Here is a 23342-nt window from a genome sequence, read left to right on the forward strand (position 1 = left end):
AAGCGCTGGGGTAGATACAAGCTAATCAGGTGGTCCCATGTGGGGCTCAGTTTTAATCCCCATTTTATAGATAAGGTAACTGAGGCACAGAGAAGTTAAGCGGCTTGCCCAAGGTCACACAGCAGACAGGTTGCAGGGCCGGGATTAAAACCCACCTCCTCTGACTCTCAAGCCCGTTCTCTTTCCAATAAGCCACGCTGCTTCCCCCATGTACATGTCTATCAATTATATATTATAAATTATTTATATTAATGTCTGTCTCCTCTTTAGACTTTAATCCAGTTGAGAGCAGGGAACGTATCCACCAATTCTGTTGTGTCCTACTCTCTCAAGCACTTAGTACAGTGCTCTGCATGCAGTAAGTGCTCAATAAATGTCTCTGATTGATTGAGTTAATCTACAAGATTGGTTTCCTCGATTTAACAGTTACTATTCTGCTGGCATCACCTTTATAACTATGTAACAAGACTTACTTTTAAATGGCATTCATAAAATGAGATAATCTTTATTCATTCAATAGTATTTATTGAGCGCTTACTATGTGCAGAGCACTGTACTAAGTGCTTGGAATGTACAATTAGAGAAGCAGCTTGGCTCAGTGGACAGAGCCCGGGCTTGGGAGTCAGAGGTCATGGGTTCGAATCCCGGCTCTGCCACTTGTCAGCTCTGTGACTGGGCAAGTGACTTCACTTTTCTGTGCCTCAGTTACCTCATCTATAAAATGGGAATTAAGATTGTGAGCGTCAGGTGGGACAACCTGATTACCCTGTATCTACCCCAGTGCTTAGAACAGTGTTCTGCACAGTGTAAGCGGTTAACAAATACCAACATTATTGTTATTAATATTATTACAATTTGGAAACAGATAGAGACAATCCCTGCCCAATGACGGGCTCAGTTTTTAAGCTCCTTGTGGGCAGGGATCATGTCTTAGTAAGTGCTAAGCGCTTAGTACAGTTCTCTGTACACAGTAAGCACTCAGTAAATATGATTGAAAGAATGTTTAGCTACTTTATTATTATGGTATTTGTTAAGCACTTATTTTTGTGTCGAGCACTCTTCCAAGCGCTGGGGTAGATACAAGTTAATCAGGTTGGACACCGTCCCTGTCACACATGGGACTCGCAGTCCTCAGAAGCAGCATGGCCTAGTGGATAGAGCCCAGGCCTGGGAGTCAGGTCATGGGTTCCAATCCCCGCTCCGCCATTTGTCTCCTGTGTGACCTTGGGCTAGTGACTTCACTTCTCTGGGCCTCAGTTACCTCATCTGTAAAATGGGGATTGAGACTGTGAGTCCCACATGGGACAGGGACTGTGTCAAACACCATTTGCTTGTCTCCACTCCAGCGCTTAGTACAGTGCCTGCTGCAGAGTAAGTGCTTAAGAAATACCATAATTACTATTATGGCGAGCAGGAGAATTGGAATGGACAGGGGTACATTTGATGTTGGCTAAAGGATAAGGGCTTCACTGAGGAAGAAAACCACTTTGTGAAAAATATGAACAAAAGGAAGGGAAATTTCCTGAGAAGTCTCCAGGGACTTCACAGTGGAGCAACAGTGGACAGGAAGGAACTGAGTTACCTTAGCGTTGGTTTAGGTTAAGACCTCTCTTAAGAAGCCTCCGCAAAGGGTGCCACGATAATAAGATTAAAATAATAGTAATAATAAAATAGTGATAATAACAACTGTGGTGTATTTGTTAAGCACTTACTACGTGCCAGGAACCGTACTGAGCGCTGGGGGGGATACAGACAAATCAGGTTGGACACAGTCCCTGTCGCACAGGGGGCTTAGAGTCTCAATCCCTATTTTATAGTGGCCGCATTATAATAATTGTGGGATTTATTAAGGGCTTACTGTGTGCCACGTACTAAGTGTTGGGGGAGATACAGGATAAGCAGATCAGGCTGTGCCACATCGGCCACCCTGTCAGAGGGGCAGAAAGAACGGGCATTTAATCCCCATTTCACGAATGAGGAAATTGAGGGGACAGAGAAGTTTAAGGGACTTGCCCAAGATCACACAGCAGGCAAGTGAGAGAGCCAGGATTAGAGCCCAGGTAAGCGCTCTTTCCACCAGGCCATGCTGCTTCTTGTGAAAATTCCAACGTCATTAATTCTTTTGCATGTTTACAAATGTCATTTGTGGGAGAGGTGGGACAGTAGGTCGCAATAGTTGGGAAAAGGTCCTCATCGGAAGAGCAGTGAGAGTTAATTTAAGTTCATGTTGCTTCTCTATTTTACTAAGGTCGGCAACAGGCCGCAGGTGCTGGCCATGTTGGAGAGTTCTATTTTAATAATGCTCTGTGTTCAGTTTCCAGAAATTGATTAAAGCCCATCCTCAGCCAATTATTGCTTGAGGTATGCAATAACATAACTGCCAATCAAACTGATTTACCTAATTTCTGTGACGTCGGATTTGTCAAGCTTCTGCAGTTCCAGTTTGGCAGCTTCTAAGATGGGCATGGCTTCAGCCAGGGCAGTTTCTGCTTCGTGTTTTTCCACTGCGATGATTTTATTCTGCTCCTCTATCTCAATGGCTTTTTCTTCTGCCAGTTTTTTCTTCTCCTCAGCTAGCAAATGGAATTAGAAAGATGTCATGCTAAAATCCTTGGGTGAATGTCTGAGCAAGGTCCAATTGACTCATGGCAGGAGAGATTTCACTCTTCAAGATTCTCTCTTCCCCAAGCTCGTTGGACAAAATCTTAGTCCTACAGTAACCCTCATCCTCTTTTCACCGGTGACTCAACCATCTAACAAAACTCAGAAAACACCAAAGGCGATAGTTTGGATTTTAATTTTCTCTCCCCATCCTTGGGCTACCCATTCTCCTTCAGGAAGTACCCCAAGCTTCCTCCTACTTTTTGTAAGTCTTTCCTTCCTCCACTGTACCTCCTCTCAGTCTCCATAATGTATCATGGGGCTAGCAAACTGTAAATGAAGAAAAAGCACTATATTCATAGGACTCCAGGCTCTAAGCTTGTTGTGGGCAGGGAACGGTGACCACCAACTCTGTTGTATTGTATTCTCCCGAGCACTTAACACAGTGTTCTGCTCACAGTAAGGGGTCAATGAATACCACTGATTGATTAACTGATCCAAGGAACTGCCTGAAAGAGGAATGGAATTACGAGGAAACTGGAGCAGGTCGATACAGTCTAGGTTTCCTCCAGAGCACAGATCATTCATTCATTCACTCATTTATTGAGCGCTTACTGTGTGCAAAGCACTGTACTAAGTTCTTGGGAGAGTACGATATAACAGACACATTCCTGCCCACAGTGAGCTCAGAGTCTAGAAGGGGAGACAGACATGAATATAATTAGATAAATAAATGAATAAATAAATTTCAGATATATACAGTTATATACGTATGTGCTGTGGAGATGGGAGGAAGGATGAATGAAGGAGCAAGTAAGAGCGGCGCAGAAGGGAGTGGAAGAAGAGGAGGGCTTAGTCAGAGAAGTCTTCTTGGAGGAGATGTGCCCTCAATAAGGTTTTGAAGTCGGGGAGAACAATTATCCGTCTGATATGAGGAGGGAGGGCGTTCCGGGGCAGAGGCAAGATGTGGGCGAGAGGTCGACAGCAAGATAGATGAGATGGAGGTACAGTGAGGTTAGCTTTAGGGGAACAAAGAGTGCGGGTTGGGTTGTAGTAGGAGAGTAAGGAGGTGCGGTAGGAGGGGGCAAGGTGATTAAGTGCTTGAAAGCCAACGGTGAGTTTTCGTTTGATGCGGAGGTGGAAGGTGATCATATGGAGGTGAAAGGTGATCATCATGAAAGGACTGTGGCTATTCCCTGAACTTCATGAGGCCTCCATATATATTTACTGAACCCAAGGATGCCGCCTTGGCGGTAATCTGTCCACACCAATTCCCGTATCCACTTGGGATTTGGGGAGCTCTTTGGCCCCACCTCTGACCCCTCAAAGATCCCGCTAAACTGTATGATACAGCCCAAGGAATATCTGTCCTGCAAATAAGATCCTCTGCAATACTTGCCTACTGCAGTATTGTGCGCAATTTCTTGTAACAAAGTCTCACAGGCAGTCGACTTCTCAGCTAAAACAATCTTTTGTTCTGCAAGTTTCAGGTTCAGTTCATCCAGCTGAACAGTGGCTTCCTTCAATTTATCTAATCCTCCTTCCAGGCGTTTGCATTGAGCTGAGGGAAATCATTTTTGTTAGAGGGGAACATTATTCAGAATAGCATTCCCCATTCCAAAAACTGTGGCTCCATTAGTCAAATGGAATATGATATTTCTGGAAGCCACACTTATTAAGCCAACATCTACACAGTCAATTTTCTTTAGATAATACAAAACACCAAGCAGTAGCCATGCCCACCACTGCTTTACAATTTCCGCATGCAAATCATTCCTACCTTAGACCCTCTACCAGAGCTTACCTAAATTAAATTGAGTTTTCTCATCCAGCAATTTTGAGTAGGTGTTGATAAAATCAAGGTAATTCTTGGGAGTGACATAATTGCTGCGTCTCAATTTCTGTAGAAACTTTTTGCTGAAGTCACCTACAGATTCATGCACCGAAACAATGTGCTCGACCACCTGCTGCGAGTTGTCTCCTGGGATCAATGGATTCTCTTCTAAAACACCAGGGGAGAAATGGAGAAAGAGTCTCTACAGAGAAACCAGAGAAACTGTTGGTTTCTCTCCTGCAAACTGCTTATATGATGGGAGTGATAGAATATACATAATCTTGATTTGCTGGCCAAGGGTGTGAAGATTGGCAATTTCTGTAGCAGTAAGAGAGCCAGTCCAATTTTTCTACAACTCGGAAAATCCATTTTCCCTGATAGACATAGTCTGTTCAGATTTCAGACAGATTCTTAAATACAATTACCCGGGAATGAAATTTGAGGAATGCTGTTTTGTCAAAAAAACATCAATGCCAAACACCCTGCCTCATCGAACAAAATAATTTGCGTGCCTGGACTTCAAAATGAGGAAAATAATAAAGAAATATCCCAGATTAGACCCACTCCATGATATATATGCAATCTGGACTTATAGCAATTACGCTTTGCTACTTTCACCCAGGTTACAAACAATACAAATGATACAAACAATTTGATCCCCAAAAACAATCCCACACTTACTTAAGAATGATTTAGCAACTGCAAATAGAGCTTGAGGTGGCCATTGCAAGAACCAGTCAATACCAGTATTATTTACTAGACCTAGAAAAAGAAATGTTATATGATAAAGACAATCATTCTTCACAGTCACAGTATTTATTAAAGCAATCACTCTTGAAATAATTGATTTAAGCATTAACACATCCAAAATAGAACTCCTCATCTTCATCCCAAACACTCTCCTCCCCATGACCTTCCCATCACTGTAGACAATACCACCATTCTACCCGTCTTACAAGCCTGTAACCTTGGCGTTATCCTCAACTCGTCTCTCTCATTCAAACCGAATATTCAGTCTGTCACCAAATTCTGGTGGTTATTCCTTCACAGCATCTCTAGAATTCGCCCCTTTCTCTTCCTCCAAACTGCTATCGTATTGATCCAAGCACTTGTCATATTCCACTTCGACTACCGTATCGGCCTCCTCAGGGACCTCCCTGACCCCACACTCCTCCCTCTCCAATCCACACTTCACTCTGCTTCCCAGATTATTTTCTAAAATATTGGAAACAGTGTGGCCTATCGCTTTCATCATCGATGGTATTTACTGAGTGCCTACTGGGTGCAGAGCACTGTATTAAGCGCTTGGGAGAGTACAATTCAATAGAGCGTAGACACATTCCCTGCCCACGACAAGCTTACAGTCTAGAGGAGGAAAGAGACATTAATATAAATACAGAATCTAAAATATATAATTTATAGATACGTACATAAGAGCTGTGGGGGTTGAGGGTGTGCAAAATATCAAATGCACAAAAGTCCCAGATCCAAGTGCATGGATAAAGCAGGGGAAAAGAGGGCTTAATCCGGGAAGGAAGGCCGAATGGAAAGATCCTGGAAGTCAGAGGACCTGGCTTCTCATCCCGGCTTTATCACTTGCCTGCTGTATGACCTTGGGCATGTCACAATTTCCTCGCGCCTCAGTTTCCTCATCTCTAAAATGGGGATTCAATACCCGACTGTCCCTTCTACTTTGACTGTGAACTCTCTGCGGGCCAAGGACTGTGTCCAACCTGATTACCCTTACACTTAGTACGGTGCTTGGCACATAGTCAGCACTTAACGAATACCATAAATATTCAATTCATCACTTGCCCAAAGTCACACGGCAGACAAGTGGTGGAGCCGGGATTAGAATCCAGGGCCTTCTGACTCCCAGGCCTGGGCTCTATCCACTAGGTCACGTTGCCTTGGCTTTCAGAGGACAAAGCACGGAGAGGGATAGGGAAGGATAAATACACTCGGAAACACCACTGGGTCAATGCAGGGGCCCCTTTACCCCCGATTCCCACCCCCTCCTTCCCTTCTCCTCCTTCTCCCCCCACCCAGACCAAAGGCCTCCAGGCCCCAACTACCCCCCTACATCTCTGCCTCCAACCTGGTTGATGTTGGCCCTCTAATCACATCACAAGAGTCATGTGAAGGGGGCCCCTCCCGATGGTTCAGCCCAGGGCCCCAACTTCAACTGACACAGCCCATGATTTGCCCTAATCTGCCCATCTTTCCTCCCAATCCTTCTTCTCCCTCGCTCCTGTCCCAATTCCCTGCTTCCCCTTGCCGATGGTAAACTGAACTACCGAACCTGAAAGAGAAGCACGCAATCTGAACCCCAAAGCACCTGCCCTTTCACAGGAAAGAAATTAGTCTGCTAATCTGGATCTAGAGTACCTGGAAAATTTCGACATCGAGCTCTCAGGACATCACCGACTGGTGACATGCCAAGTACGATATGAAGATTATTTATACTCTTATTCACAAAGTATTGCCAGATGCTTTCTTTGGCCAAACCCACTCCATTTCTACTAGCTTCTTCTTCGATTTGAGTCAGGACAGAATCCTTCTCATCTTCTTGAAAAAGGGCTGGAACCATTCCTATAAAGACAAAGGCACACAGGTGGTAGGGAACTCGGCCACACTGTCGGACATTCTAAAATCTTCTATTTACTGCTTTGAAAGCGTCCCTTTTCGCACGTGCAATGTATTAAGTGAGGCATCCTAAAGTTCAGAAATTGACAATGATGCTTTGTTTGCCAATAATGATGGATATGGGCATAAAACCCACCAGGGTTTACAATGCACCTGCAGAAGACTATCCAAGGAGATCTCTCCCTCCACAACCAACTCTTTCTGCCACAGAATCCTTAGAGACAGGTGGAGCCTCAGAGAAATAATAATTAATGATAATTATGGTACTTGTTAAGCGCATACTATGTGCCAAGCTGGGGTAGACACAAGTTAATTTGCTGGACACCGTCTCTGTCCCACGTGAGGCTCACTGTCTAAGTAGGAGAGAGTAGGATTGAATTCCCATTTTACAGATGAAGTAACTGAGGCACAGAGAAGCTAAGTGACTCGCTCAAGGTCACACAATAAACACACGGAAGAGCCGGGATTAGAACCCAGGTCCTCTAACTTCCAGGCCTGTGCTCTTTCCATTAGGCTACACTGCTTTGCAAATGAATATATTTTTGTTGTATTAATGACCCAGGATCCACAGCCTCCTTCCTATCTCTGTAGAGAGCAAGCTGGAGATGAGGACTGCTTGTCCCTAACTCCAAGCCAATTATCTAAGAGTTTTTCCATGTCTCATCCAAGTTACACCGGGCCAACAGCTGAAAACAACTGTACGACAGAGATACCGGCTTCATCAATTTACCTCCTCCATATTTCGGGATTTAATCCATAAACTAGGTTGCCAAAATCAATTTCGATAAAAAAAGTCAGTTAATAATTACTGAGGTTAAAAGTATTTCAGTGTTCAAAACAACACAATGTCTTGCAAATGTCTGTGATAGCCGAACTAAGGCTCTTTAAAGGAGGGATCGATATAAAGAACATTCAAATTTCTGAAAATGCAGGAGTAAAGTTAGCTAGATAAAAGAGCTTGAACACTGAAAACTGATAAATGTGTCCTTAAGATCTCATCTGGGGAGTGAAAAAATGGGAATATAGGAGAGGAGGAACAGAAACCTAGAGGTGGGAGAGATTCACATTCTAGGAAGAAAGGGGAAAGGAAAATGAGAAGAAATGCATCCAGTTCAATCCATCGAAGGTCACGTCTCTGTGAGGGCTCAGTTGAACTAATTAATGTGAGGGCGCTTTGGTAATTAAGCGCTACAGAATGCCAAGGTATTATTATTCCCCTCTAGACTGTAAGCTTGTTGTGAGCAAGGAATGCGTCTGTACATTGTTGTATTGTACTCTCCCAAGCGCTAAGTAAAACACTCTGCACAGAGTAAGCGCTCAATAAATATGATTGAATGAATGAATTTCCAATAGGACTTACCCAATCAAGACCTCTTTACTCCCGATTTCCTTTCCCTTCTGTGTCATCTCTGCACCTGGATCCGTGCCCTTTGGGCAACTGGTATTCATTCACCCACTCTCCGCCCCACAGCACTTATGTACGTATCTTTAAATTATATATTATCAATTATGTAAATTAATGTCTGTCTTCCCTTCTAGACTGTAAGCTCGTTATGGACAGGGAATGTGACTGCCAACTCTGTTGTACTGTCTCTCCCAAGTGCTTAATGCTCTGCAAATAGTAAGCACTTAATAAATACCATTGATTGATTAATAATTATAGAGTGGACACTGAACTAAGCTCTTTGGAGAGTTCAGTACAGTAGAATTGGCAGACACAACCCCTGCCCACAAGGAGCTTACTGTCTGCAGCGGAAACGGACATTCAAATAAATTACAGATAAAGGAAATGGATATGTGCAAAAGTGTTGTGTGGTGAGGTAAATATCAAGTGCTTATGAGGTATAGATCTAAATGTGTAGGCAAACTGGGGAAATGAGGGTTCTGAATTGTACTTCCCAAGCGCTCAGTACAGTGCTCTGCACACAGTAAGCGCTCAATAAAGATGATCAAATGAATGAATGAAATGAACGAAGGGCTCTTGGAGGAAGTGTGATTTCAGAAGGGCTTTGAAGGTGGGAGTGTGGCATCAGGCGGATATGAATTGGGAGGGAGTTCCAGGTGACAGGTAACTGGAACTTGCTGCGGTAACTGAAGCAAGATTTGCTCTTTTAGGTACAGGTTAGAAATCCACTCCTCTATTACCAGAAGTTAACATATTGTTAATGAGTTCCAGGAAGCCTTCTTCTGCCACATGGGCGTCGGTGAACAGGAAAATCATCGTCTTGTTCTCGATTCCAAGTTTCAGATAGAGATTCTTCAGATCGTCCCGGAAATTATTTTCACCGTAGCCTCGGCTCAGAACAATTTCAAACACCTATGGAAGCAATATAAAGCATTAGCCTGAGAGAGACCAAATGATGAGCACGTAACACGAAGGTGAAAATATTTCCTTTTTGTGAGACTAAGTGAGAGGACGTGGCTGATGGCTCGGTACAGACCATCACCACAATAGGATCAACAACTCAAATGTCCCGATAACTCAACTCACAATGTTCTGACAGTAGGGTCGTACCTTTTCTCTTGCCCGCAGCCGTCTGAACAGTCGATAGTATTTACTGAGCATCTGTGTGCAGAGCACTGTACTAGTACTGGGGTGAGCATAAAAGAGCAAAGCTCACTCAAATGGCAAGGGGCCAGAAAAGGTGATTAGTTACTGTATTTTCAGGAGTTCAGGGTGTAAGTGATTCACTCTCAGTGACACCCACTGTCAGAATCTATACTTCTCCAGCCACTGCTTCTCAGTTTCATTCGCTGGCTCCTTTTCCTCCTTTCATTAATAATAATTATGGTGTTTGTAAAGCGCTTACTATGTGCCAAACACTGTTCTATGTGCTGGGGTAGATACGAAGTAATCAGGTTGTCCCCAGTTTACAGATGAGGTAACTGAGGCACAGAGAAGTGAAGTGGCTTGTCCAAGGTCACAGCAGACAAGTAGCAGAGCTGGGATTAGAGAACCCATGTCCGCTGACTCCCAAACCCTTGCTCTTTCCACTAAGCCATGCTGCTTCTATAATAATAATAATGGCATTTAAGCACTTACTATGTGCCAGACACTGTTCTAAGCCCTGGGTAGATACAAGGTAATCAGGTTGGACATAGTCCCTGTCCCACATGGGGCTCACAGTCTTCATCCCCATTTCCCAGATGAGGGAACTGAGGCCCAAAGAAGTGAAGTGACTGGCCCAAGGTTACACAGCAGACAAGTGGAGGAGCCATGACCTTCTGACTCCCAGGCCCGTGCTCGATCCACTTGGCCATGCTGTTTCTCTAACTTCTCTAACATTCCCTAACTGTAGGTGTTCCTCAAGGCTCTGAGTCCCCTGTTCTTCTCCCTCTACACTGACTCTCCCGGGAATTGCATCCACTTCTGTGACCACGTCGGTGCAGATGATACCAAAATTGACCTAAGTCCCCCTCCCTGTTGCTAGCCAATCTCACATCTTCTCTTGCCTTCAGACTACCTCCACTTGGATGACCTACATACAGTACCCCAAATTTGGCATGCTCAAAACCGAACTCCTCACCTTTCCTCTCAACCCATTCCTCCTAACTTTTTCCTTCTCTCTCAATAACACCACCATCCTTCCTGTCCGGAACCCCTGAAATCTAAATGTCATAATCATAATAATAACAATAATAATAGTATCTGTGGTATTTGTTAAGTGCTAAGTGCCAAGCAGGATACTAAGAACTTGTGTAGATATAACATATTCTGGTTGGACACAGTCCTTGTCCCACATGGGGCTGAAGTCTAATTAGGTGGGAGAACAGGTATTGAATCCCTGACTCCTTAACTCTCTTTCAGTTCTCTCATCCAACCGACTGCTAAATCTTGTTGAGAAACACTTGAAGCAGCATGGCTCAGTGGAAAGAGCACGGACTTAGGAGTCAGAGGTCATGCGTTCTAATCCTGGCTCTGCCACTTGTCAGCTGTGCAACTTTGGGCAAGTCACAACTTCTCTGTGCCTCAGTTCCCTCATCTGTAAAATGGGGATGAAGACTGTGAGCCTCACGTGGGACAACCTGATTACCCTGTATCTACCCCAGCACTTAGAACAGTGCTCAGCACATAGTAAATACTTAAATACCAACATTATTATTATTATTATTATTATTCCCATTACTGACCCGTTTCCCTATCTAAATCACCCTGACCCTAGTTCAAGCACTTGTCCTACGGTGGTTACTGCCCAGATCACCTTCCCCGATACATCACTTGGGACATGTCTGTCCACTCAAAAACCTCCAATGGGGACCCATCTCCCTCCTCAACAAATAAAAAGTTCTCACCATCAGCTTGCAGCCTCTCTACCTGATTTCTCCACGTTATATATCGGCTTTCTCCACCCACCATTCCCCATTTCTCTCAAGCTCACCTTCAAACTGTACCTCGCTCTCGACTCTCTCGCCTCCGAGCCTTTGCTAAATGCTGTTGCATCAGTTTAGAACTCCTTTCCCCATCCCAAATCTACTGGACTTCAGCTCTCCCCCAATTCAAAATCCTGCGAAATTCTACTTCGTCCAATCCATCAGTAGTATTTATTGAGTGCTTTACTGAGCGCAGAGCACTGTACTAAGCACTTGGGAGAGTACGATACAAAAGAGGTGGCAGACACATTCAGTCGTATTTATTGAGTGCTTATTAGGTGCAAAGCACTGAACTAACCGTTCCCCTGTCTGTTAGGAATTTACATGTCTTCCCTGATTAATTCCCAATGCCCCAAGTCTTAGTAAACTATGTACTTGTGTATTTATGCCTATCTCCAGCACTTCTGCACATTCAACTTACATACAGTTATTTAATTCAATATTTCATCCAGGCATACTGATTCCACTCCACATCGGATCCTTGTCCTTCCTACTGCTCCCACTGGTTGTAAACAGTTGGTATGCCTGTCTCCCCCATTAGACCGAAAGCTCTCGGTGGACGGGTCATTTTCTTTTGCTTCTCTTATAGTTTCCCCAAGCATTTAATAATAATAATAATAATAATAATAATGTTGGTATTTGTTAAGCGCTTACTATGTGCAGAGTACTGTTCTAAGTGCTGGGGTAGATACAGGGTAATCAGGTTGTCCCACATGAGGCTCACAGTTAATCCCCATTTTACAGATGAGGTAACTGAGGCACAGAGAAGTGAAGTGACTTGCCCACAGTCACACAGCTGACAAGTGGCAGAGCCGGGAGTCGAACCCATGACCTCTGACTCCGAAACCCAGGCTCTTTCCACTGAGCCACACTGCTGCTTAGGGAACTGCACTGTACTCTGGGTGCTTACTACCCCTCAGCAGCATTTTCATAGAGCCCAAGGATGACTAATGACAGCAGGAAAATGTTTCCTTGAGCTTGAGAAGTCGCCTAGAAGCCCAAATGCAACAAACAAGCATGAAACATTTATATCTATAAAAACATTTGGCTTACTATACTCTGAAGGAGAGTTGCCTGCCGCATCTACTTGGCTCCCGGTAACATTCTATCCAGTAGAGACTAGTGGAGAAGCTCATTTTAAAACAGACGGATTTGACCGGTAGGTAATGTTCACCATCTACTTTTCTAAATCAGAGGTAAATCAGTCAAGTTGGTATTTTGTTCTAAATACCCACAATCAACACAGACTAGACTGTTAGATGCCGTAGATGCATTTTTTTAAAGAATTAGCCCTGATCAGAGGAAAGCAAGAATGAGATCTACTACCTAAGAAGGCATTTTCCTATGATCTGCTCTAGCCCCGCACAAACACTGCGGAGAGACTGGCGAAAAAGGGGAGGGAAGAGAGGAGGTGACCGACCTCACACCCCGCTGTATAAGCCGCCAGTCTTGCAAGTGACTGTTTCCCTGAGCCTCCAACTCCAACTAGCAGGGCGTGTCCCTGGTCCATTCGGATAATACGATGTATTCGTGTTAGATGTTCCAGAGCGTCATCAAAAAGAACCAGGTGCATTTTGGTGTTGGTCTCATTGTACTCCTCTAGGATTTCCTGAATATAAGAGGATTAAAATCAGGGATAAAGAGGATTTTTCTTCAGTTTTGTTAGTAGCTAATTCAAAGCATTTTCTAGCTGCGACATTGTGTGTTGAATCTGCTTTACTCATTAAGGACCCGAATCTACCACCTGCAACAATCAATGGCATTTCTTGAGTGCTTACTGTGTGCGGCAAATTGAACCAAGTGCTTGGGAAAGTACAGTACGATGGAGTTGGCAGTGGTGATCCCTCGCCACAAAGAACTTACCGTCTACGGGAGGAGGCAGGCACTGAAAAAAATAAATTACAGAGGGGAAATTCTAGGGTATAAGGATATGGACCAATCCTTTCATGGGGCAGAAATATGCCACATTGCTTCAAGAGCAAAAAGTTTCCAGGTTTGAATCATTTATCGAGGACGAACATAATTTCTGACAGTCACCCAGACTTCAAAGTCGGGGACCCAAGTACCTGGAATGTTGGTGCCTTATGTCATCCTCAGACGGAGGGTCTGCTCACCCTAACAAAACCAGAGCAGATGCAGGGAATGTGCCAAAAGGGTGAAACCTCAGACCTGAAAAAGAGCTTTGGCTGCCTCATAGTCCTGGATGTCTTCATAAATCCGAGGTTCGTCTTCATGCAGAGCCGTCCTGAAGTCTCCATAGAGGATCGGGTTTCTCATCACCACTGCCACATCTTGAAAATGCTCCATCACCAAGGATCTTATGTGGCCTTGGACCTTAAAGCAGAACAGCATTTACCTAACTAGACGAACACTATGCAGTTGACGACGGAGGAATCCTTTAGGCAAATTCATCACCCGGGGCCACTTCACCCATCCTCCAAAATGGGATTTCCCAGCACTGTGGTCCTTGGGGCCCACCCAAATCCCACCTTCCCCACGCTTTCACCCACCGCTACACTAGGGTGCCTGCCCCATATGAAAAATTTTCAGCGTCTGCTAGGGAGGGAGTGAACTCCGTTCAATGCCCACATCCTCAATGGGGTGAGTGGGAAGGGGACAAACTCTGGCCTGGGAGCCCACGCATTTCCACTTCCGGGGATCAGTCAGTGCCTTTGGATTGTGAGCCCCCGAAGGACAGGGACCCTGTCTAATTCTGACCTACATAATCTCTCCCATTACTCGGTATAGTGCTCTGCACCCAGCAGACATGGCCTAGTGGATAGAATACGAAACTGGGAGTCAGAGGTTGTGGGTTCTAATCCCAGCTCCGCCACGTGTCTGTTGTGTGACCTTGGGCAAGTCACTTCACTTCTCGGTGCCTCAGTTACCTCATACGGAAAATGGGGATTAAGACTGTGAAGTCCTTGTGGGACAGGGCCAAGAGAAGTTAAGCGACTGGCCTAAGATCACAGAGCAAACAAGTTTCCGAGCTGGGATTAGAACCCAAGTCCTTCTGACTCCCAGGCCCTTGCTCTATCCACTAGGCCACACAGCTTCTCTTCTTTTCTTCAGGTTTGTTTATTTTCCTGATAAGGTTCAGGCCTTTTGGCACTAATAGCACGTAAAGAAAATTGCAAAGGCTCTTTGTACTTACTGCTTAATTTCAGTTACATTTTTATTATTCTATTTAGTTACTAACCAATAACTTGTCTTCTTCATTAATTAATCTGTCGTGGAAAACTCGCAGACATTCATTCCTCCAGACTCGCACCATCTGTGTTACCACCTGGAATCTGAGTCATTACAAGAACCGGATCAGCGACGATGTCAAACAGAGTAAAATAATTCAAAATATTAGTTTGCTAAAGTAAGAACTCATGAGCTACAAATGACCCTTATAAGATAGCAACTTAATAGCCTCCACTCAGTTCTCCCAAATTTGTATTTTTGGAGAACAATGCTCAGAGATCTGATCCCATTTTAAGGCTCTCCATGATACAATCTTAGGGCAAACAAACCCACAGATTCCTTTTTTCCTAAATTCAAAGTATGAAATCAAATCTTTGGACCCTTACAGAAGCTAGAATACTGTTTCAGAGGATTTCCCGGGAACTGTATCTGGAACAGAGGAATGACTGGAAGCCTTGTTCTGGCATAAATACCCACTAGTAAGGGCTGATTTTAGGGCCAAGAAAAACCAGAGGTCAACGACAGGATTCCTAGAAAGGAAGTGTTTACTGACATGCACACTGTTCCTTTCATTCATTCATATTTATTGAGCGCTTACTGTGTGCACAGCACTGTTCTAAGCGCTTGGGAGAGTACAACCAAACAATAGACACATTCTCCTGCCTCCTCAGCCTTCTCCACCTCCTGCCCCCTCAGCCTTTATGGACATATCCATAATTTATTTTAATATCTCTCTACCTCTAGACTGTAAGCTCCATAGGAGGAGGGAACATTTTTACCTACTCTTTGGTATTGTACTCTCCCGAGTGCTTAGTATTATTATTGTTATTGCTATTATATTTGTTAAAGGCTTACTATATGTCAAGCCCTGTTCTAAGCCCTGAGGAAGTTACAAGCTAATCAGGTCGGACACAGTCCCTGTCTCAGGTGGGGCTCACAGTCCAAGTAGGAGGGAGAACAGGTTCTGAATCCTTATTTTACAGATGAGGAAACTGAGGCACAGAGAAGTTAGAGGATTTTCCCCGGGTCACACAGCCAGCAGTTGGTAGAGCTGGAATTAGAACCCAGGTTCTCTGATTCCCAAGTCCATCCTCTTTCCACTAGGCCACACTACTTACTGTAAGTGCTCTATAAATAAAATTGATTGATTGGTTGACCGACCGTAGTGACTGCCTCCTCCACTAGACTGTAAGATCTTTAAAGACAGGGGTTGGGACTACTGGCTCTATTGTAATCACCTAAATGCTTAGCACAGTACTCTGAACAAAGTAAGCACTCAATAAATACCACTGATTCATGGCACATGATTTAGCCCTGCAGAGGAATCTTACCGCTCTGGGTTGGTCAGGACCAGCCCATTAAAGACCCTGGAGAGATCACGCAGGTTGAAGATGTAGTGGAATTTCGAAGGGGTGGGGGGCAGATCCCGAACTATCAATTTGTACAGTTGTAGCGTACAAGAGGTCATCTTATCACTCAACGCCGCAATGCTCTCACTGAAATTCTGGAAAAGAGAAAGAAAACAAGGGAGCCTGTCATCTGACCTGTTTTATTACTCTCCAGAGAGAGATGCTGGATCCTACCCAAAACTTAATTTGGAAAAAGGGTTTTGAGGTTCCATTTGGTTTCTGTCCCTAGTTGGCATTTTTATTGCTTGCATTTCTTTGTAAGTTTGCAATTCTTGGACTCTAGATTTTTGATGGAGGAAAGCCCTTATTGTTATCGTTATTATTACACTTGTTAAGCACTTACCACATGTTAAGCACTGTTCTAAGCGCTGGACTAGATATAAGTTAATCACATTGGTAATAGTCCCTCTCCCATATAGGGTTCACAGTTTAAGTAGGAGGGAAAATAGGTATTTAACAGGTTCGCTATCAAGAGCTCTAATAGCAAGTTATCCAACAGCTCATTTTAGGATATTTTATTTTTTTTTTATTATTATTATTGTATTTGTCAAGTGCTTACTAGGTACCAAGCACCATTTTAAGCACTGAGGAGATACAGGGTAATCAGGGTTGTCCCATGTGGGGCTCACAGTTTTAATGCCCATTTTACAGATGAAGTTACCGAGGCACAGACAATAATAGTAATAATAATGATGGTATCTGTTAAGTGCTTACTATGCGCCAAGCACTGTTCTAAACGCAGGGGTGGATACAAGGTAGTCAGGTTGTCCTACATGGGGCTCATAGTCTTAATCCCCATTTTACAGATGAGGTAACTGAGGTACAGAGAAGTTAAGTGATTTGCCCAAAGTCATACAGTTGACAAGCAGCAGAGCTGGGATTAGAACCCACATCCTTTGACTCCTAAACCCGTGTTTTTTTCCACTCAGCCACGCTGCTTAGAAGCAGAGTATGGAAATATTATGGCTTTTTTTGTTGTTCCTAACCTGAAAAGCAAGTTACCAACTTCTGATTCTAGCCTTGATTTAGAATTAGGACAACTCAGTGTGAACATAGCAGTCTTGCGAAACTCAAAGTAGGTTAGAATTTGGACCTCTAAAAGAGTCCCAAGTCCAAATTGGTTAACAGTGAAGCATGACAGGAATGAAAAAGAGAAAAGGAGTGAAAGGATGGTGACCGCGTAGGGGATGAGCATAAATTTCAATGTTGGAATTTACTGTAACTAACTACATTCAACTGGGGTTTCTAATTAACTTCAAATTACCTTGGTATGGCCTTTCAAGATGGAGGCATAAATCAAGTGCAAAGATTCCTTCGATGGGAAAGGGACGTTGAAAACACTGAAGAGTGAAATGAATCTTGGATCTACTTCATTACGGCCTCCTCCAGCTTTGCCCATGGCGGCCACGAAGCCAAGGTCTCGAAGGACTTTACAGTTCATCTCTTTGCCCCGGTCGTACAGGCTACCTTTCTCCAAAAGGAGTTTCAACAGAGCGATCGGTTGTTGGGTGCCGTACTCGTCGACCTTGATTTGGGAGAAGAAAGGAACGGTCATAAATTTTCACGGGCCCCAGCTGTCCATTAGACCCAACAGAAAGATGGCTCCAAAGTAGAATCTCCCCACACAAACACTGTTGAATACGGAACTCTGGTTTGAATTATAGATTGGTTTTGAAACCACTCGTCTGCATAGCTCCTGAAATATTCCAGGCTGTAGACATCTTTATCAGAAATACCCAGAAAGACTATGGGTTTTTCTTCAACTCTCTCGTTCTTCCCAGCAGTATCTCAAGAGGAGTGTTCCTGCCTTATCTCAAAATCCACCCCTTCCCTCTTCGTATCCCTTCACACCTTATCACAAAACTTGCCCCCTCCTTCCTTCCTTCCCTGACTTCCATCTTTAACTGTTTGCTCTCCAGTGGCTTCTTTCCCACCGCTATTGAACATAATAATAGCTATTCTTATTACGGTACTTGTTATGCGCTTATTATGTGCCAAGCACTGTTCGAAGCAGTGGGGCAGATACAGGATAACTGGCTTGGACACAGTCCCTGTCCCACATAGGGCTCACGGTCTTAATCCCCATTTTACAGAAGAGGAAACTGAGGCACAGAGAAGTGAAGTGCTTGCCCACGGCAGACAGGTGGTAGGGCTGGGGTTAGATCCCATGGATCTTCTGACTCCCAGGCCCAAATCCACTAGGCCAAGCTGCTTCTCCTAATGCTCATCCCTCCTAATCCTCCAGAAATTCTCAGCTGCCTTTGACACTGTCGACCACCCCTGACTCCTGGAAACGTTATCCAACCTCGGCTTCACTGACACTGTCCTTTCCTAGTTCTCCTCCTATCTCTCTCTGGCTGCTTGTTCTCAGCCTCTGGAGAACTCATTCGCTCCCATGGCTTCAACCACCTCCTCCAGGCGGATGATTCTCGAATCTACAACTCCAGCCCTGATCTCTCTCCCTCGCTGCAGTCTCGCATTTCCTCCTGCCTTCAAGACATCTCTACCTGGACATTCTGCCTTCACCTCACACGTCCAAAACAGAACTTATCTTCCCATCCAAACCCTGTCCCCCTCTTCCCATCACTGTAGACAGCACCACCACCCTTCTTGTCTCACGAGCCCTTAACATTGGTGCTATGTTTGACTCCTCTCTCTCACTCAACCCACATATTCAGTCTGTCACTGAATCTTGTCTGTTCAACCTTCACCACCTCGTTAAAATCTGCCCTTCCTTCTCCATCCAAACTGTTACCACTTTAATCCAGGCCTCTATCCTATCTTTTAGACTGTGAGCCCGTTGCTGGGTAGGGATTGTCTCTATCTGTTGCCGAACTGTACATTCCAAGCGCTTAGTACAGTGCTCTGCACGCAGTAAGCACTCAATAAATATGACTGAATGAAATCCCACCTTGATTACTGTATCAACCTCCTTCCTGACCTCCCTGCCTCCTGTCTCTCCCCTCTCCAGTCCATATTTCACTTTGCTGCCGGAATCATTTTTCTAAAAAACATTTAGTCCATGTTTCTCCACTCCTCAAGAACCTCCAGTGGCTGCCTATCCACCTCCGCATCAAACAGAAACTCCTTACCATCAGTTTTAAAGCCCTCAGTCACTTTGGGCCCTCCTACTTTACCTTGCTGCTCTCCTACTACGACCCAACCTGCACACTTCACTCCTCTAATGCCAACCTACTCACTATACCTTCAATCTCATCTATCTCGCTGCTGATCTCTCACCCAAGTCCTGTCTCTGGTCTGGAATGCCCTCTCTCCATCTCTTACAGACAATTACTGTCCCCCATTTCAAAGCCTTATTGAAGGCCCATCTCCTCCAAGAGATCTTCCCTGGCTAAGCCCTCGTTTCCTTTTCTTCCACTCCCTTCTTTGATGTGCTGACTTGCTCCCTTTATTCATTCATTCATTCAATAGTATTTATTGAGCGCTTACTATGTGCAGAGCACTGTACTAAGCGCTTGGAATGTACAAATCGGCAACAGATAGAGACAGTCCCTGCCCACTGATGGGCTTACAGTCTAACTGGGGGAGACAGGCAAAAACAATAGCAATAAATAGAGTCAGAGGGATGTACATCTCATTAAAACAATAGCAATAAATAGAATCAAGATGATGTAAATCTCATTAACAAAATAAATAGGGTAATAAAAATATATACAAATGAGCTGATGAGCACAGTGCTGAGGAGAGGGGAAGGGAGAGGGGGAGGAGCAGAGGGAACTCCCACAGCCTTTAGGTATATATCCCGAATTTACACATTTATATTAATGTCTGTCTCTCCCTCTAGACTGTAAACTCGTTGAGGGCAGGGAATGTGTCTGTTATATTATTGTGTTGTACTCTCCCAAGCGTTTAGTACATTGCTCTGCACAATGTTAAGTGCTCAAAAAATACTATTGATTGATTGACAGGTAAGAAGAGAAGCAGCATGGCCTAGCAGATAAAGTACAGGCCTGGGAGTCAGAGGACCTGTTTTCTCATCCCAGCTCTGCCATTTACCTGCTGTGTGATCTTGAGCAAGTCACTTAACTTCTCTGTGCCTTGGTTTCTTCAACTGTAAAATGGGGCTTCAAGACCTGTTCTCCCTCCTCCTTAGACTTGAGCCCCATGCGGGACAGGGACTGTATCCAACCTGAGTACTCTGTAACTACAGCAGCGCTTAGAGCAGTGCTTGACACATAGTAAGCGCTTAGCAGACATCATAGAAAAAAGAGAAGGGAGTTCTTGGCTCTGAGGGTGATAAATCACTGGAAAGACAATAAGGACGGTAGTGGAGTCCCCATTCCTGGAATACATCTGTCCTGGATAATTTAAGTTTGCAATCCATCCGGTCTCTCAAACATCTTCTGGGCTATGATTCTGTTTCTAGGAGATAAGGAATCACAAGTCCTTCCTGTAAGTGGTTAGTACAGAGCTCTGCACAAAAACATGCAGTCTCAATAAATGCCACTGGTCGCTTGGTTGCCTCTTCCTTCCCCTCCTCTCACACTTCCTTCCCCTCCTCTCCCTCGGTCTAATCTTAAAACACTCAACCAATGGAGCACTTTCATGATTTTTGCCTTGGGGACTTGAAGGCACTAGGAAGAAGCCAAGGTCAAAAGCCCTGCTTTCCCACTTTCTCACCCATGCCCGGTCCCTACCTTTGGCATGTTCATATCATCCATGAATACTAGGAGACGTTTCCCCATAGGTGGCCCGAAGGTGTCCTTGGTTCGTTTCTCTACATTTGCTTCTAAGTTTCTCTGAATATCCAAGGAAGTGGTACGGGAGGAGAAGTTGACAACCAATATGATCTAAAGTAAATGGCAGAAAAAAAGCTAAGTAATCACATGATAGAAGGGAATGTTTTCTCATGTTTTCTCTCTCTTACTAGCTAAAAGATAGAAAATAAAGGATAGGGGAAAATGACCACTTTTCAGGATGGAGAAATATAAGTAATGGGATCTCTCAGGAATCCGTCCTAGGTCCGGTTTTATCATCCTTTATTTTTATCTTTAAATGGTATTTATTAAGCTTACTATGTGTCAAGCACCGATTTAAGTGCGAAGGTAGGTACTAGTTTATTAGGTCAGACACCATTCCTGTCTCACATGGGGCTCACAGTCTAAGTAGGACCTCAATCTGAAAGAGGGAATGTACAGTGAAACACAAAGTTTGCAGATAACAATTAACTTTCCCAAGTAGTGGGAGAATACTAGGAATACAGGCAGAAACTCCAAGAAGACCTCACAAAACTGATTTAATGGCCTGGAAAATAGCAAGTGAGCTTGATTTTAAGCCAGGGCAAAGTAATTCATCTAGGGAACAATAACTCAATGATGGGAATTGACTGAAGTTTATAAAATCATAAAGGGTTTGGGCAGGGTGAACAAGGAAATTGTTGACCAAATTTCTCAACAACAGAAATTGGTGATATCCACTGAAGCTTGAGCTTTGGTAAATTCAAAACAAGTGGAAACATTTCTTCGCACACTGGATGCTAAAACTACAAACTATTTTAAAACTGTGAAGCATCACGGCCTACCGGAAAGAGCACGGGTCTAGGAGTCAGAGGATCTGGGTTTAATTCCAACTCTACCACTTGTCTACTGTGTGACTTTGGGCAAGCAACTTAACTGCTCTGTGCCTCAGTTACCTCATATGTAAAAGGGGATTCCCCTCTCAGGGTCGCACCTGGAGTTTCCAGTACTTTTCCAGTCTGGACTACAGGAGGAAGAGTCAAGCAGAGCCCTATCCATTCCATTCCTAACTTGGGCAGTGGCTAGTAAGTGGAAGGTAATCCGCTACAAGTCTGAACCCACTCGTACTGGGCAGCAGAGGCACAGGAGAGAGTCCAGGGCGGACGCTCAAGTTTTACTTCATGGAAGGCGATGGTAAACCACTTCCATGTTTTTACCAAGAAAACCATGGATAACCTACCAGAATAATTGCAGGTGGAGGTGGGGCATTCTGGTAGAGATGTGCCATGGCATCACTATGGGTCGGGATGACTCGATGACATAAGACAAGAAAATGGGGATTAAGACTGTGAGCCCCATGTAGGATAGGGACTGTGTCCAACCTGACAAACTTGTATCTACACCAGCGTTTAGACCAGTGCCTGGCACATAGTAGTGCTTAACAAATATCACCAAAAAAATCTGTACATAGCAGTGCCATGGGGTTTAATTCGAAAGCATAGCGGATAGGCAGATCTATGTTTATCAGGGAAGGGTTCTTAGAGGATGAGGATGTTGTGTTGGTTTTGGAGAAGCAGCGTGGCTCAGTGGAAAGAGCATGGGCTTTGGAGTCAGAGGTCATGGGTTCGAATCCCAGCTCTGCCACTTGTCGGCTGTGTGACTGTGGGCAAGTCACTTCACTTCTCTGTGCCTCAGTTACCTCATCTGTAAAATGGGGATTAAGACTGTAAGCCCCACGTGGGACAACCTGATTCCCCTGTGTCTACCCCAGCGCTTAGAACAGTGCTCTGCACATAGTAAGCACTTAACAAATACCAACATTATTATTATTATTATTTAAAGGCCTGAAGGAATTTGGGATGGAGGAGTAGAGGGGAGAAAATCTTCCAGGGATAGGGAACAGCTTAGACAAAGAGACGGAGGAAAAAAAAGACAGAGAGAAAACAAAAAACACAAAAGCTGATGAATGATGAAGAGTAAAGTCTTACATTAGTATCTTGATTAAGATTTTTCAAGAAGTTCTGGGTAGTTGCTGTCTTTGATGTGCCAGATTCACCAACCAGAACTACAGGTTGTTTGATTTTAGTCATTTGTTCCAGTAACCAGGCGGTTCGGGTAGTGTCCACTGTTGGAACTAAAAAATAAATGAAAATTTAAAAAATGTAAGAATGGCATAAGCGCGGCAGTTTCATTTAAAATATAAGATAATCAAACAAATTGTATTTATTGAGTGCCTATTGTGGGCATAGCACTGCAAAAAGCGCTCAGTAAGCATCTCACAACCTTGAGTTTCATAATACCTTACCCAGAAACACTGAAAAAAATGGAATTATAGAATCAAAGCTCTGGAAGAGAATTTGAGCTTGTCCAATCCTAGGCAGTTAACTAAGTCATCAAGTAATCTCTTAAATTGCATCTCTTCTGTCCTCTGAGACAACTCTACCTGGAAATCCTGAATCCCAGGCCCACGGTTTTCCCACTAAACCATGCTGCTTTTTTCTGCTATATTTGTGGTTAGCTGCCTCTCTTCCATCTGAATCTGTAACGTTTGTTTTGGCCCCTAAATATACTTCCTTGCATTTGTCCCTATTTAAT

At 44.1% G+C, this 23342-nt stretch overlaps 1 protein-coding gene across 5 annotated transcripts in view; it reads right to left on the bottom strand.

Moving 5' to 3' along the window:
- DNAH10 (dynein axonemal heavy chain 10) overlaps positions 1-23342 on the bottom strand; it is a 120682-nt gene that overhangs the window by 27628 nt on the left and 69712 nt on the right. For all 5 annotated transcript variants that reach the window (XM_029055375.2, XM_029055366.2, XM_029055348.2 and 2 more), the window contains 13 exons: positions 22736-22881; positions 20709-20861; positions 17315-17575; positions 15973-16145; positions 14652-14745; positions 13622-13786; positions 12873-13061; positions 9227-9398; positions 6824-7027; positions 5117-5197; positions 4406-4603; positions 4001-4162; positions 2399-2573 (listed from right to left, as the gene is read on the bottom strand). In XM_029055375.2, the coding sequence (XP_028911208.1) occupies positions 2399-2573; positions 4001-4162; positions 4406-4603; positions 5117-5197; positions 6824-7027; positions 9227-9398; positions 12873-13061; positions 13622-13786; positions 14652-14745; positions 15973-16145; positions 17315-17575; positions 20709-20861; positions 22736-22881 (2173 nt within the window). The remainder of the gene's footprint in view (positions 1-2398; positions 2574-4000; positions 4163-4405; positions 4604-5116; positions 5198-6823; positions 7028-9226; positions 9399-12872; positions 13062-13621; positions 13787-14651; positions 14746-15972; positions 16146-17314; positions 17576-20708; positions 20862-22735; positions 22882-23342) is intronic.

This window comes from Ornithorhynchus anatinus, chromosome 2 (genome assembly GCF_004115215.2).
Source record: "Ornithorhynchus anatinus isolate Pmale09 chromosome 2, mOrnAna1.pri.v4, whole genome shotgun sequence".
NCBI classification, from domain to species: domain Eukaryota; kingdom Metazoa; phylum Chordata; class Mammalia; order Monotremata; family Ornithorhynchidae; genus Ornithorhynchus; species Ornithorhynchus anatinus.